A 12923-nucleotide genomic window follows, 5' to 3' on the forward strand; every position below is an offset into this window, starting at 1 on the left:
CTTGAAAAGCTTTTGTCTAAAAAGATAAAAAGCACTATAATGTAATTATGGTCTGCTGGTAGTAATGAAGTATTTATTTTTAGAGTAAATCATGATGGCTAGAGTTATAACAAAAGATGGTATATTCCTCTTTGCTACCTTGTGCCTCTATGAGTTGGCTTGAGGGATTATAGTTAACTTGCTACTGCGTTCTGCATTTAAAGCCATGCTGCCCAACATTCCACACATGTAAATTCTCACTTTCTTCTCTCTAGTGCAAGTGTAAACTGCTTTATGTCAACACAGGTATCCTGAGGATCGTGATTTCAGAAAATATGGATACACATCAAAAAGACCTAAAGATGTGGAGAGGTATGAAAACAGAGAGGCTGCCAGGAGCCCTCAGTGGAAGTTCGGGCATTCTCTTCCATCTTACCAAGAGAAGAAAGAGCAGCGGAACCTTGGACCGCACACTCATCGACGTGCTCAGAGGGAACCGCCAGAGACCAGTTCAGCAGCCAAGGTATCCTGTGACTATCGCCACAAACGCCGTAAGACCTCAAGTGGGGACCAGGACTTTCCAGATGGAAGAATTCAGAAGTACTCTAAGGAGGAAGATAGAAAGTCCAGTTCTCAAAAAGGCCCTGAAAATAGACAGTCCATTTGTTTTAATGCTGGAAGAGGGAGAGAGACTGAAGGTGGGCAAGTGAAAGAACCTTCCAAACCATCTAAGAAAGACTGCGCTGACTGCACTGCCTCTACGCATTCAGGTAAAATTGATGTTGGCCTGAGACCCTGCAGTGACAAACGGAAGGAGAAAGCAAAGAAAGAAGGGGATGGCAGAAAAGAGAGCAACTCTTCCAGTAACCAACTTGATAAAAGTAAACTTTCCAATGTGAAACCTTCATCCGCCAGTCTTAGGAAGAAATCTCTTACTGTTAAAATAGATGTGAAGAAATCACTAGATACATCCAGGTATTGTTTTTGTTTTTTCTTAGCGCTGTTTAAGAAAAATATCTGTTTCTACCACCTTTGTTTGAAGCTTTGAAAATGGAATTAACAGTGTATTTAGATTCCATTGAGCAGGAAGGGATTGCCTGGATTTTTCACAGAAGCCCTGTGATGAGGATAAATCCCACGCTTAGTAATACAGAGTGATCTCATGTCTGCTGGTTTCCGCATCGTATCTCAAGATACTTTTTGGGTGCAGGGCGCTCTATGGAGTTGTTTGTCTTCATGAATTTATGTGTTTTTATGCTCCTAGATTTTCCATAGCCAGGGATACCTGGGTGGAGTTCAAGGACACCTATTTCTTACTCAGTTTCCCAGAGCCTGTTTTCCCTGTCGCCTCATATCCAGAGAATTTTTGATTTGGAAGGGCCGTTCACTGGCCCTGATTTTATAGAGGAGGAAAGCAAGGCCTTGAGAGAAGAACCCGCTTGTGTAAGTCAGAGCACCTGCGGCTCAAGGAGGCAGGTGACCTAACGTGGTTCTTGCTGCCATCTCAAAACAGTTGGGGCTCAGCCAACTAGATTCTCCTAGGAAATTAGGCTGGAGTCTAGAAAGAGGCTTATTTATAAGACATTCACTTTAGCTCTTAATGATCCTTTAAGAAAAAACAGACCACCCAACAGTAGGTTATATTTTGCTACTGTGGCTTGCGTGCTTTGTTCCATTATGCATATTACCTCTGTTTATGGATTCTGGAAATAACAAGGCCCTGCAGTTGGTCTTGTCAGCTAAGTCTGTTCATTACCTTAAGACACTACCAGTATGTGAATAAAAAAGTGGTGGGCCATGCTGATTTGGTGCATTTATGTTCACTCATACTTGTATTGCAGTCAGAAATAAAATGAAACAATATTTAGGTCGGGATGTGACAGGGAGGGAGGTGAACCCACAGTCTCTCTCTCTTTTTTAAACAAATATATTTTGTTCCTTTTCTTAAAGTTAGATATGGCCGTCTCCCTCCCTTATGATCATTGTACTTACAAAAATATAAAATATACATATGTATATTTATATGTGCACAGAAAGCACTTATAAATATGATTACATTATAGAAAGTTGGACAAATAAAGGGAGGAAATCACCCATAATTCTACTCTCTTAGGACAGTTTTATTATTTTAGTACAGCTCCTTTTGTTATTTTTCTGTGTATATTTTTACATGGTTATCATAATACTATATTCATAATTTTATATCCCATTTCATATAAGTCTTAAATCATTTTGTACTATTATATTTCCTACTAGTTCTTTACCTTAAGCACACAAAAACCGCTGTAAGCATCAACTTTAAGGATGTTACCTCAAGCTTTTTTCTTTCCAACATAACACTATGAAAATTTTCAAACACACAGAAAAATGGAAAGAACTGTGCAGTAAATTCTATATACCCACCACTGAGCGTCTACAATTAACATTTTAGTCTACTTTCATAATACATTTCTGTCATCCATCAATCATTCCATCCTATTTTTTCCATACATTTCAAAGTGAATTGTAGATATCAGTACACTCCCCTTTAAATACTTCAGTATTTCATTTTTGTTTATAGGTTTTTTTCCTTTGGAGGCAGTATTGCATCAAATCACAAAAATCTTGAATTTTTTATTTTTATTTTCATTTATTTATTTTTTATTTTTTAACATTTTATTTATTTATTTGTCAGAGACAGAGCACAAGCAGGGGGAGCAGCAGGCAGAGCAGGCAGACGGAGAAGCAGGCTTCCTGCTGAGCAGGGAGTGTGATGCAGGACTCGATCCCAGGACCCTGGGATTGTGACATGAGCCGAAGGCAGATGTTTAACCAAACTGAGCCACCCAGGCGTCCCAGTCTTGAGTTTTTTAATAGAAGTAATGATACCCCCATATTTAATAATGATGTTAAAAAAGAATTAATTAATTTAATTTTTTAACTTAAAAGAGAATTAATAAATTGGCTTAACACTTTTAAAGAATATTAGAAATACCAATTTTGAGGAATTTCACTTTAATAGACCTCCTTAGAAATATTGAACAGTTAATTTTATAATTAGAAGAAGAAATGGAAGCTTGCTTTTCATCATGTATCACAAAAATGAACTTCCCAAAATTGAAGCTACTGTATCTTTTCTTTTGAATTTATAAATCATAATTTTGTGACGTTCATGACCTGTCAGCACATGTCTGAATTACCTGACAAGGACCTGTAGGATGGCTTGTATAGCAGAGCTAACACTGCAAATCCTTCCTTTTCAAAGACCTGAAGAATAAATAACTTTATAAATATATGCATCCTGTCAGTATGATAAAGCATAGTCAACACAATCTTTCTCTCTGATGATAATTATTTATTGGTGAACAGTTAAGTTGTGGAAGAGTTTTGTGGGGCTGGATTTACTTATGTATAGACTCATCAAGTATCCATAAAACAAAGGCAGTTAATGCCCTCGATAGTCATGTGCTCAACTATTGATATAACTTAGATTTTCCTCTGCTTGAAAAGATTAAAATAATCATGGAGTGGAGAGGGGTTTATTTGTTGGTTAAAATCTAGAGGGTTTATCCATTTTTTGGAAGGCTGAGATGGTTGTTTGATGCATTCATTTACTTTCTTAGCTTTGGTCACACGTCAATATATGTTCTTCCACTTATCAATGTAGTTGAAGTCATAGTGATTAGGCTAGTGATTTTTCTAGATTCCATTTTGTATCTAGAACAGCAGTAGGTAGACACTTGCTCAAATGTTCACTGCATTGTTAATAATTTTTTTAACAAAGGCTATATTCTAGTGACCCACTTTGTCAGAAACTGCATTATCAGAGGTAGACATTACATATGAGTCATAATTACATGTTTCAGAATGTAAGTTAGGAGGTTGTAATATGAAAGATTCTACGAATGCTATTATGAACTCCAAACACTGTTGTGGACATACTGGAGTCTTGGGGCAGATGAAGGGAGTTTCGGTTTTGGTTTAATGTTGGGCGATTGGGTGAGAGACTGAACCTTGGTCAGGCTAGTAAGGAAGTGAGAGGGAGGAGCAGGGCGGTTGGGTGGGGGTGGAGGGGGGCGCGGATTGCTGGCCCTGGAGGAGAATAAGCTGCTGTGGATGGACCTGAGGCTCCTTTGACCTCCCTGGCCGCTAGTTCTAGGTGTCTAGGATGGGAAGGTTGGCTGGCAAAGTTGATGTTCAACTGAGTTTATCAGTCACATTTGCATATAATCCTTTTATTTCCCAACCGCCAACCCCAGAAGAGATAAAGGAAGGACCTTCCTACCCCCATCAGGTCTTTCCCCATTCTCAAGGGGGATGAGGTGGATGATAGGACCGAGAAGACATTGGAGCCCTCATGTTCTAAGGAAGGGGGTGCTGCACAGGTTGGGGAACAATGTGAAAAACATAGCAAGGGTTGAAGGAAGGTAACCCAGTGACACAAGTTTTACCTACTTATGATAAGCTGTGGGTGGAGATGCTTTTGTGATAATACAAACCTGCTACCTCACTGTTTTGTATCACAAAAAGCTAAGGTTTTCCCCCATGGTATTTCTAATATATGTTTTTAAAATAGACGTTTTTAAAAATACGTTTTTTAAAAATAAAAAATCAATTGAGAGTAGCTTCCCTTTCATTTTTATTTTCCACCCTAGCTTCTCTTAGTGAACATTCTGTTTCGGGTTGGGGTATGTAAGTTTTTGTCTTCCACTGGCTTCCTAAGCAGCTCTGTGACATCAGGCAGACCACCTGGCCGGGCGTTTTTGGGCCCAAATTAACCTGCAGTTCCTCCTGGCCTTACAACTTTGCTTCTATCGGCCATGTGTTGGTAGCTGTTAAGGCTGAGTTGACAAGCTCATCATAGGATTTTCTGAACTTTTGTATATATTTGAGATTTCATATCATAAAAAATGAAATATTTAAAATTTAAATTGGTCTAAATAAAGTTACAATTTTAAAAATAAAAGTGAGCCAAGAAAGTTTAAAAAACACAGTTGAATTGGCCTCAATTAGAATTTTGAAGTCTGTCATCTTTTTAGCTGAAACTCTCATTACAAATTGTCCAAGTTCTTTTCCATTTATCATTTATTCATTCAGCAGGTACTTTTTTGAAGACTTAACCTTGTGTGAGACAGCCTGTTAGGGTACCCTGGGCCTGCCAACCGGCATAGGAGTCTGTCCTCCTCTGGTCCAAGAGACAAGAGGGCGATCTTTGCAATACAGTGGCGCACTGAATGATACACAAAGTGGGGCTCAGAGGATCCCAAGCTGGGGGACTCTGGGAAGGCTCCTTTCAGGAGTTGTTGACACGTGAGCTAGGCTTCCAAGATTTTAAACACATAGAGATGAAATGAAAGACATTTTATATTTATAGGTTAACAAAGGCAGGCAACACACACAGGAACTTTGAGGTGTGCTTCAAGGGGTCAGTGAAAGGGAATAGAGGGACAGGAGGCTGTGAAGCTGAGACTGCCACAGAGGCCGCCTGACTTGACAGGATTAGCTGATGAGAGACGGCAGGAAGCTCAGTTCTGGCTGCTGCTTGCTTTCTGTGAGATGGCTTGGAAGGGCACTGGGGTTGGGGAGGCCAGTTATGGGACTTTTGTGAAAAAAGATGCTGAATCAGAGGAAAGGCAGTCTCCCCGACCCTTTACCCTCAGCCCCCAGAAATGCTAAGTGTCTTCTCAGGAAGACAGGAGCAAACGGATAACTGGGAGAGCTCTGTGAACTACGGGAGGCGGGGGACAGAATGTCAGTTCTTGGGAGAAGACTGAGAAAGGAGCACTTGGCCTGTGTCACGTGGATTCTGTTACCTACGATAAGCTTCCAGAGGGCGGGGATCATCCATTAGATTGGGTTGTTGTTGGGCTTTTTGTAATTGTTTTTTCCATGCAGTTGGGGTTTTTTTGGTATATCTTAACTGTGAATAAGAGGAAATTAAGATGTAATGTGGCTTTTTTGTTTTCCTAGTTAGTATGCACAACATTCAGTGAGAACGTCAGGGAAAATATCCTTAGGGAAAAAAAACCCAAACAGGTGGAGTTGGAGGCGGGAAGAGAGGAACCTGGAAAATTTTGTTAGACCAGTATTAGAAATAGTACTAGAATACAGGTGTTTGGCTATATTTTAATTTTTAAAACTGTCTAAAATGCATCCCAAATGAGAACATTTAGTCTTTTCAGCTTACCTACTTGTATTGGAAGTATTTCTTGAAATTAATAACTTGTTAATACCTGTCTTAGGAAATCGTAAAAAGGAAAATGTGAACCAAGAGGTGATTAAATGTACAAATATAAATACCTAGAACATTTTGCGTTCTCCAGTTTCAAGAAGCCTTTTCTTATAGCAAAGCCATCATAATAGTCTTGAAAAGACTAAAATTTCAGGTGATACAATTTTAGTATTTCCTGGGAAGTCACAGTTTTAACATTTTTTAATTAAAAATCTTGCAAGGAGAAACTCCAGGATGAATGGACAGGAACTGTAAACACTAAAATTTCCGGGATTAAGTGTAGCTATAAACTATACCATAGCGCTCCTGGGGATTGAGGGTTGGGCATGGAATGGGTATAAGAGTTATACCAGTAATTAACTTGGAATAAATGACAAGCAAATTTTAATAATTACCTGGTAGAAAACTGGAAACCTTTATCAACTAGTTTCCTCTTGGGAGAAACTGAGACTGCAGTACAAAATATTATCAACTGATTTCCCCTTATGGACAGATCATTTCTGTAGCTCTATTTGAACATCTTCTTTTTCTCCTATAAAATGTTTTTAAAAGGTTTTTTTTTTTTTTTTTTTTTTTTTTTTGGTACGGAACAGGCTTCTTGTACTGTTAAACACAGTATTTGTCATTCTTGTTAATGGAGGTTGTCCCGGGGCCGTTGTAGCTTCCAGTGTTTATCAATGAATGTCTCTCAGCAAGTTACAGGATACACAGTGGGAAGCTTGGAGCAAATCAGGGGGAAAGAAGGGGAAGGAGTCTTCTACTGGAAGTCCTTCTGACGAATCAGGGAAGCCACAGCAGTGGCATCACGCTGCTGCACAGTCACTTTCCAGGGTTTCTGCTTCGGCAGGGAGTTGTCTCGACAGTGTGGGTTTGAAAGCAGGGAGCATAGGAAGTCATATGGAAGCCTTGCCTCTGATAAGTTAAAATGGGCACGTAAGACTGTCTCATTAGAGAATTCAAAAGTTTAAAGAATATCTGTAAGTTCCTCTTCACCCTGGAGCAGTGTTAAATATATGGCTGTTAAGCGACGTAGTTAGTGAATCTGTGCGCCTGCGCACCCGCACCCGGGTGTGTATCCACCTGATTCATACTTGTTATTTATTCCAGGGGTGCTGCTGTCACTCAAAACACATTTCAGGGCTCTCTTGGGGGTTTATCTTCAGAGTCTGTAACATACTCATGAAGAACCCTAGCACTTGTAAATCTCAGTTCTTTGGGTAGTGAACATGAGTTTTGGGAAGAGGGAAAAGCTATTTAGAGTTAAATGCAGAGGAGTAAGATGGCTGAAAGCTAGTTAGTGCCATTTTGGGTCCAAAATGAGGTATAAATATAAAATAATGAGACAGTTTCTTCTGTGACACATAATCTGCCTGCAGACAAGGAATTTAAGAGTAGTTTTAAGCAAGAGCAGCTTTCTTGGAATAAGGTATAGTTTCCCGTTATGACACTTGGAAAGATTATGTTCATACAGACACTCAGCTTCTGGGATGTAAAAGCAAAACAACCAAGACAGCCCTTGTTCTAGTGTCGTAGCACCTTCCCCATAGGCTACTGTAAAGATGAAATGAGGTAATGTTTGCAAACGAGTTCTGAGTCCCTGTGTTTCACTTGCAGTAGGCCCTCAGCAACTGTTAGCTGTATGTCATAATCATGACTTCATGATGATTCCTAAAGGTCAAGAGAGCTTTTAACACAAGTTATAAAGATTCAGAAAGCTTTAGAGTGGCAGCACAGCTGGGGTTGTGTAAGAAATGGTAGCATTTCTTTAAGGATACATTTAGGGTGAACACTAATTGGTTCTAACGATCTTAACTTTGCGAACGTCTAAGACTATTTGCTGACAGATTAGTGAGATTTTGTAAGAGTAATCTTTGTAATCTCAACAGAGTTTGATTTCAAAATACTGAGTTTTTCATTGCTGATATAGAGGTATAAGGATTTTTATGAAGTCAAAAAAGTTACTGTGTTTGATACCAGCTTTTAAAGTGTGGTAGTACTTCAAGATAGTATAAATTTGCTGGATTTACAATTTTACGGACATTTGGGAGTAAAAATAATCTAACTGATTATTTTTTGCATATTGACCTTTGATGCCTTGGTGTATTTTTGGAGGTAAAAATTGTTTAACTTAGAATTTGGAGGATTTTATTACTAAAGTGGCAAATATTTAATGATCTCTGATTTGAAAAGGAGAGCGCAAAACCCCGGGTCGAAGGCTGTTTCCTCCTGCGCATTATTGCACATGTTCTATGGCGTACAGTTTAGTGCCGTAACTATAAGAAAAGATAAACATCTTTTTAGTTTTATAGCTATCTTGGTTAATTTTAATAAGTTCTTTTCTCAGTAAAATAGTTTCAAATTTAGTTAAACATTTACAAATTATTCTAGGGTTGCTTCTAGCTATTCCACAGAGAGACAGATGTCACATGATTTGGTTGCTGTTGGCAGGAAAAGTGAGAACTTTCATCCAGTGTTTGAACATCTTGACTCAACTCAGAATACTGAAAACAAACCTACAGGAGAATTTGCTCAGGAAATCATAACTATAATCCATCAAGTTAAAGGTTGGTATATTTTGCACATACATTAGGGATAACACAAAAATAATGTACTGATTTTTCACAAGATATAGGTAAATATCTGTGATATAGTAATACTAATATTTCATTATAAATTAGGTCATTAATAAGGAAATCTGTTATATAGAGAGTGTAAGGTATTAATTCAAGCCTCGTTCTTCATGTGTTGTTCCAATAACCTGGTACTTCAACTCATAGTAGATTACAAATTGAAAGTCAGAAAGGGAGAGGTTGGCTACGACAAGACACAGGACTACTGAGAGTTGCAAGAAACAATAACTGATAACCAAACAGGAAGGAGGAAGCAACAAACACCGTATATGAAACTTGACAAGAACTCTGGGAGTCTAGGTATTGTGGTGATATTCTTAAAGTCCCCTGAGGGCGTTGCTGAGACCTTGTGCCATAAGGGTGAGCATGAAGTGATTGACGAGAGAGTCCGGTTTGCTTTGCTTATACTTTATGGCATCAGGGAGTTGCATCACAAATACTTTAAATATTTGCATTAAATTGTTTTGTTTTAGCTTCTGGCCAATTTCCATTAATTGGAAAATTCAGTCACGTAGAACAACTTTCTTCATTGATGCTGCATAATAAAGCAATCATGGGTATAATAAACTGGAGACCTTCAAGAGTTTCAAAATTTTTATTTTCTGTTTCTTACTGGATATTTGCACTGATTTTATTTTTACCTTCATCAACATATTTTAAAAACAGATTATTTTCTCTGAATCCCTCAAACTAAGGCACATATTTACTTTGAAGTATGCAGTTTGTCTGAAACAGTTCACCTTTCTCAGTTCCAGCCCCTCTCACCCAAAGAAGTGTGATTCTTGGCAGAAAGGGAGGTGATATTGCAGAAAAATCCAGGCGATTGTCCCAGAACAGGAACAGTAAGTTAGAGAAAAGGACTGCTTAAGTAGCATTCTGATGGGTCAAGTATATTATCTTTCTCTCTATCCTGTTAAAACCCTTGTAGCATAGCTGTTTCATAATGTCTTCACCAACTTCAGTTAATGTTAATTCAAGTACAATGGCAGTAGGACTCCTGTGATATGTAAGCAACATTTAGCATTTGTTGAGAATTGTTCTGATGTTTCAGGGTTGTTTTTATTTTTTTACTCTGGGTGAACTATAAAACTCTGTACCATCTTTACTTCCCAGTATACTAAGGTCTTACCTGGGAGAAGAAAGGTCCTCGCTTTGAGAGAGCTTTTCCCCCAGCAAATAAGCGGGCAGGTCAAATAGGAACAGAAGCCTTGTGTTCATAAGTCAGGCATTTTTTACTGTTGCTTAGGCTTGGGGAGGCATATGAGCGCTATAAATTAGTCTGTGGAATAAGTTTAGGTCCCACTTATTTCCAAGAGAAAAGAGATTGGACGTTTTTTAACAATCCCTTATTCCTGTGCTTATATATAATCTTTTAAGCGGAGTCAGTTTTACACTGAGATAAAACTCTTTGTTTCCTTTTTCAGCAAATTATTTTCCATCATCTGACCTTACTCTGCATGAGCGTTTTTCAAAAATGCGAGATATACAAGCTGCAGATGTAAATGAAATTAAATTGAATTCAGATCCAGAAATTCACAGGTAATGATTGATTATTGTATGCCCATTTAATTCTTGGGAATAAGTCTCAGAAAGATTTGGGAAGGTGCTGCCTTGTGGGCTTGCTGTAGACTCTAGGACTCTTTTCCTACCTAAAAGCCAGGACTAACCCAGGCTGGTACTGGGCCAGTGTACTTTGATGGAATAGGTTGTATTAAATCCATTGAGTAGCATTGTTTAAATGTGTAGGACTTTGACAATCTTTACCTACCTAACTTTGATTCTGCTGTGTCTATAGTAATTGCCTACTGAAGTTATCACTGGAAGAATGAAAGACAATTGTCGAGCCATTGAAATCATGGGTTGCTTCATGTGGTCAGAAATGGCTGTTCTGAGGGCAGCCGGATGAAAACCTATGTCTTCTTCTGCTGGCACCTGGCCGAGCAGGTGGTGTGCCCTGTCTCGTGAGCTGAGCTGAATCAATGTTAGAATGCAGTAGATCACCGGAGCAAAGTTTAAGGTTACACAGACTAGCGATTTGAGAACCACTGAGGTGTCACTGTGATGTTGTTCACAGGATATGTGTGTCCTGGGATACTGCCGTGTAGATGAAAACCCACCTGGTGGCGGGTTTCTTTTGCTTCCTCCAAGACACACCAACTTTATTTCGAATTCCATTCTCTAGTAATGGAATCAAGGTATCAGTGTATAACATAATTATTTAATTGTAATATGCCTTTATTATTTTAGGAGAATAGATATGTCTTTGGCTGAGCTTCAGAATAAACAAACTATGGTATATGAACCAGAACAGGTAAGTGAATACAATTTTTGCTGAAAGAGTTTCACGTTGTTGGCATATTGATGGAAAAGCGAACTGGTAATAGAGATTTTTAAAAAAGGGGATCTGAAATTTACAAAGCTCTCCAAAGGTTCTAGTTACTGGCCAGGTTGCAGAGAGAACACTGACAAAAGACAAAAATATTCCCTAAGAGAGACAGTCCCTAAGGGTAACAGCTTTGTGAAATTGACTTAAAGTTACAGCATGTTAATATTCATTCTAAAACGTCACACTATTGTAAAGCTTGCGGAAAGTATGTTTGATACCTATGTTTTTCCCAAGCAGTCATGTGGAATATTTTTTAAAATTGTATGTGGATGAATGCAGGAGAACGTAGTTTAATTGATACTGCCCTTCTGTTTACTGTAGAATGTATGAAAAGTTCTGTGGAATCTGAACTAGCGAAATAATGGAAATAACACTGATTTTTGTGTATTGCCATGCTCTGTATGCCCACCCAACACTTCCTCAACCCGCACCTCCCCCCCCATTTCTTTGCTAATTAGAAAAACTCTGTGGACTAGCCAGGGAGGGGCAAGAAAACTGGCTCTCATTTTAGAAGTATATCAAGTTCTCAAAGAACTGCTAATTTATTCACTGAGAGTGAAATGTTTTTGTAGCGGAACGATTTTAATACGTTTCTGATAGAATATGTAAATAATTTTTTCACTTGTGAATGGTTACAATTTTTATTAAACTTACAGAGGTAGGTTGGTTTATTGAATAGGTGCTATTTTCAGAAAATATCTATTTATCAAAAAACTGTAATCAACTCATAGGAAATTTGAAAAATCACCTCTAAGTCAACCACTTAACACAAAATATCATTTGATCATCTTTTATTGTAGTCTTACCTCTGGCATTTTTAGCATAGCTGCTATCATAGTATATTAGTTTCAGATGCTTTTTGCTTTTTACTTAATAATGTTGCTTTAAGTAAAATCTCTGAGTTCCCCATGACTTTTTATGATTGAAGCTTTTTAAATTTTAATTAACTTTTCTCAGTAGTTATTTTTTTCACATTGACTTCCACATAGCCTATATTAATCCATAATTCAAATGTTTGTGCGTTATTACTTTGACTTAAATTTCCCATGAAATCATTCTTCCCTTCTCCTGTAAATTTATTTTACATTTAAGTTGCTTTCATTTTTTGATGATTTTAAATCTAGCACTTTGAATATATTTGGGGAGATAGCCATTTCTTTGGGATAGAGTCCCACAGGTAGGATTCCTGGTTCATTGTTATGAACTTTTCTGTCTGTGCATTGTCAATTGTGTCTCAAAATATTTTAATCGATTTACACTACCATTAGCAGGGTGAATACAAGGTAACTTATTTAGGACTTTTACTTAAGGTTCTTATTAGATATGGTCTTTGTGCAACTAACAGTAATGTGAATGGTTTGTCTTCTGTCAAAATTCCTCAGACTCTGGTCAAAATAATAGATCCAAATGATCTACGACATGACATTGAAAGAAGGAGAAAAGAACGGTTACAGAATGAAGATGAGCACATTTTTCACATAGCTAGTGCTGCAGAGAGGTAATCAGTAGATGAAAAACATCCTATTATCAGGGAGCTTTTGGTTTTAGCGTATTTTTCAATTTTTGTGTGTGATGATTTTCATTTTAGTGTAGGGATTTAATCCTTCAAATCCATTTTATATGTTTAAGTGAAATCTATTAAAATGTTTCAAAGTTATTCAGGGATCATCATATGCTGTTTGATTGAAACAACAGAAACACAGGGATAGGTGAGTAT

At 37.9% G+C, this 12923-nt stretch overlaps 1 protein-coding gene across 9 annotated transcripts in view; it reads left to right on the top strand.

The window, feature by feature from the left end:
- BCLAF3 (BCLAF1 and THRAP3 family member 3) overlaps window positions 1-12923 on the top strand; it is a 60086-nt gene that overhangs the window by 22347 nt on the left and 24816 nt on the right. For 5 of the 9 annotated variants that reach the window (XM_047715620.1, XM_047715616.1, XM_047715614.1 and 2 more), the window contains exons 4-9: window positions 286-954; window positions 8579-8754; window positions 9570-9662; window positions 10245-10359; window positions 11068-11131; window positions 12589-12704. In XM_047715620.1, the coding sequence (XP_047571576.1) occupies window positions 286-954; window positions 8579-8754; window positions 9570-9662; window positions 10245-10359; window positions 11068-11131; window positions 12589-12704 (1233 nt within the window). The remainder of the gene's footprint in view (window positions 1-285; window positions 955-8578; window positions 8755-9569; window positions 9663-10244; window positions 10360-11067; window positions 11132-12588; window positions 12705-12923) is intronic. The other 4 variants (XM_047715617.1, XR_007124739.1, XM_047715618.1 and 1 more) reach the window with 4 other exon arrangements.

The sequence above is a fragment of the Lutra lutra genome, chromosome X (assembly GCF_902655055.1).
Source record: "Lutra lutra chromosome X, mLutLut1.2, whole genome shotgun sequence".
Classification (NCBI taxonomy): Eukaryota; Metazoa; Chordata; class Mammalia; order Carnivora; family Mustelidae; genus Lutra; species Lutra lutra.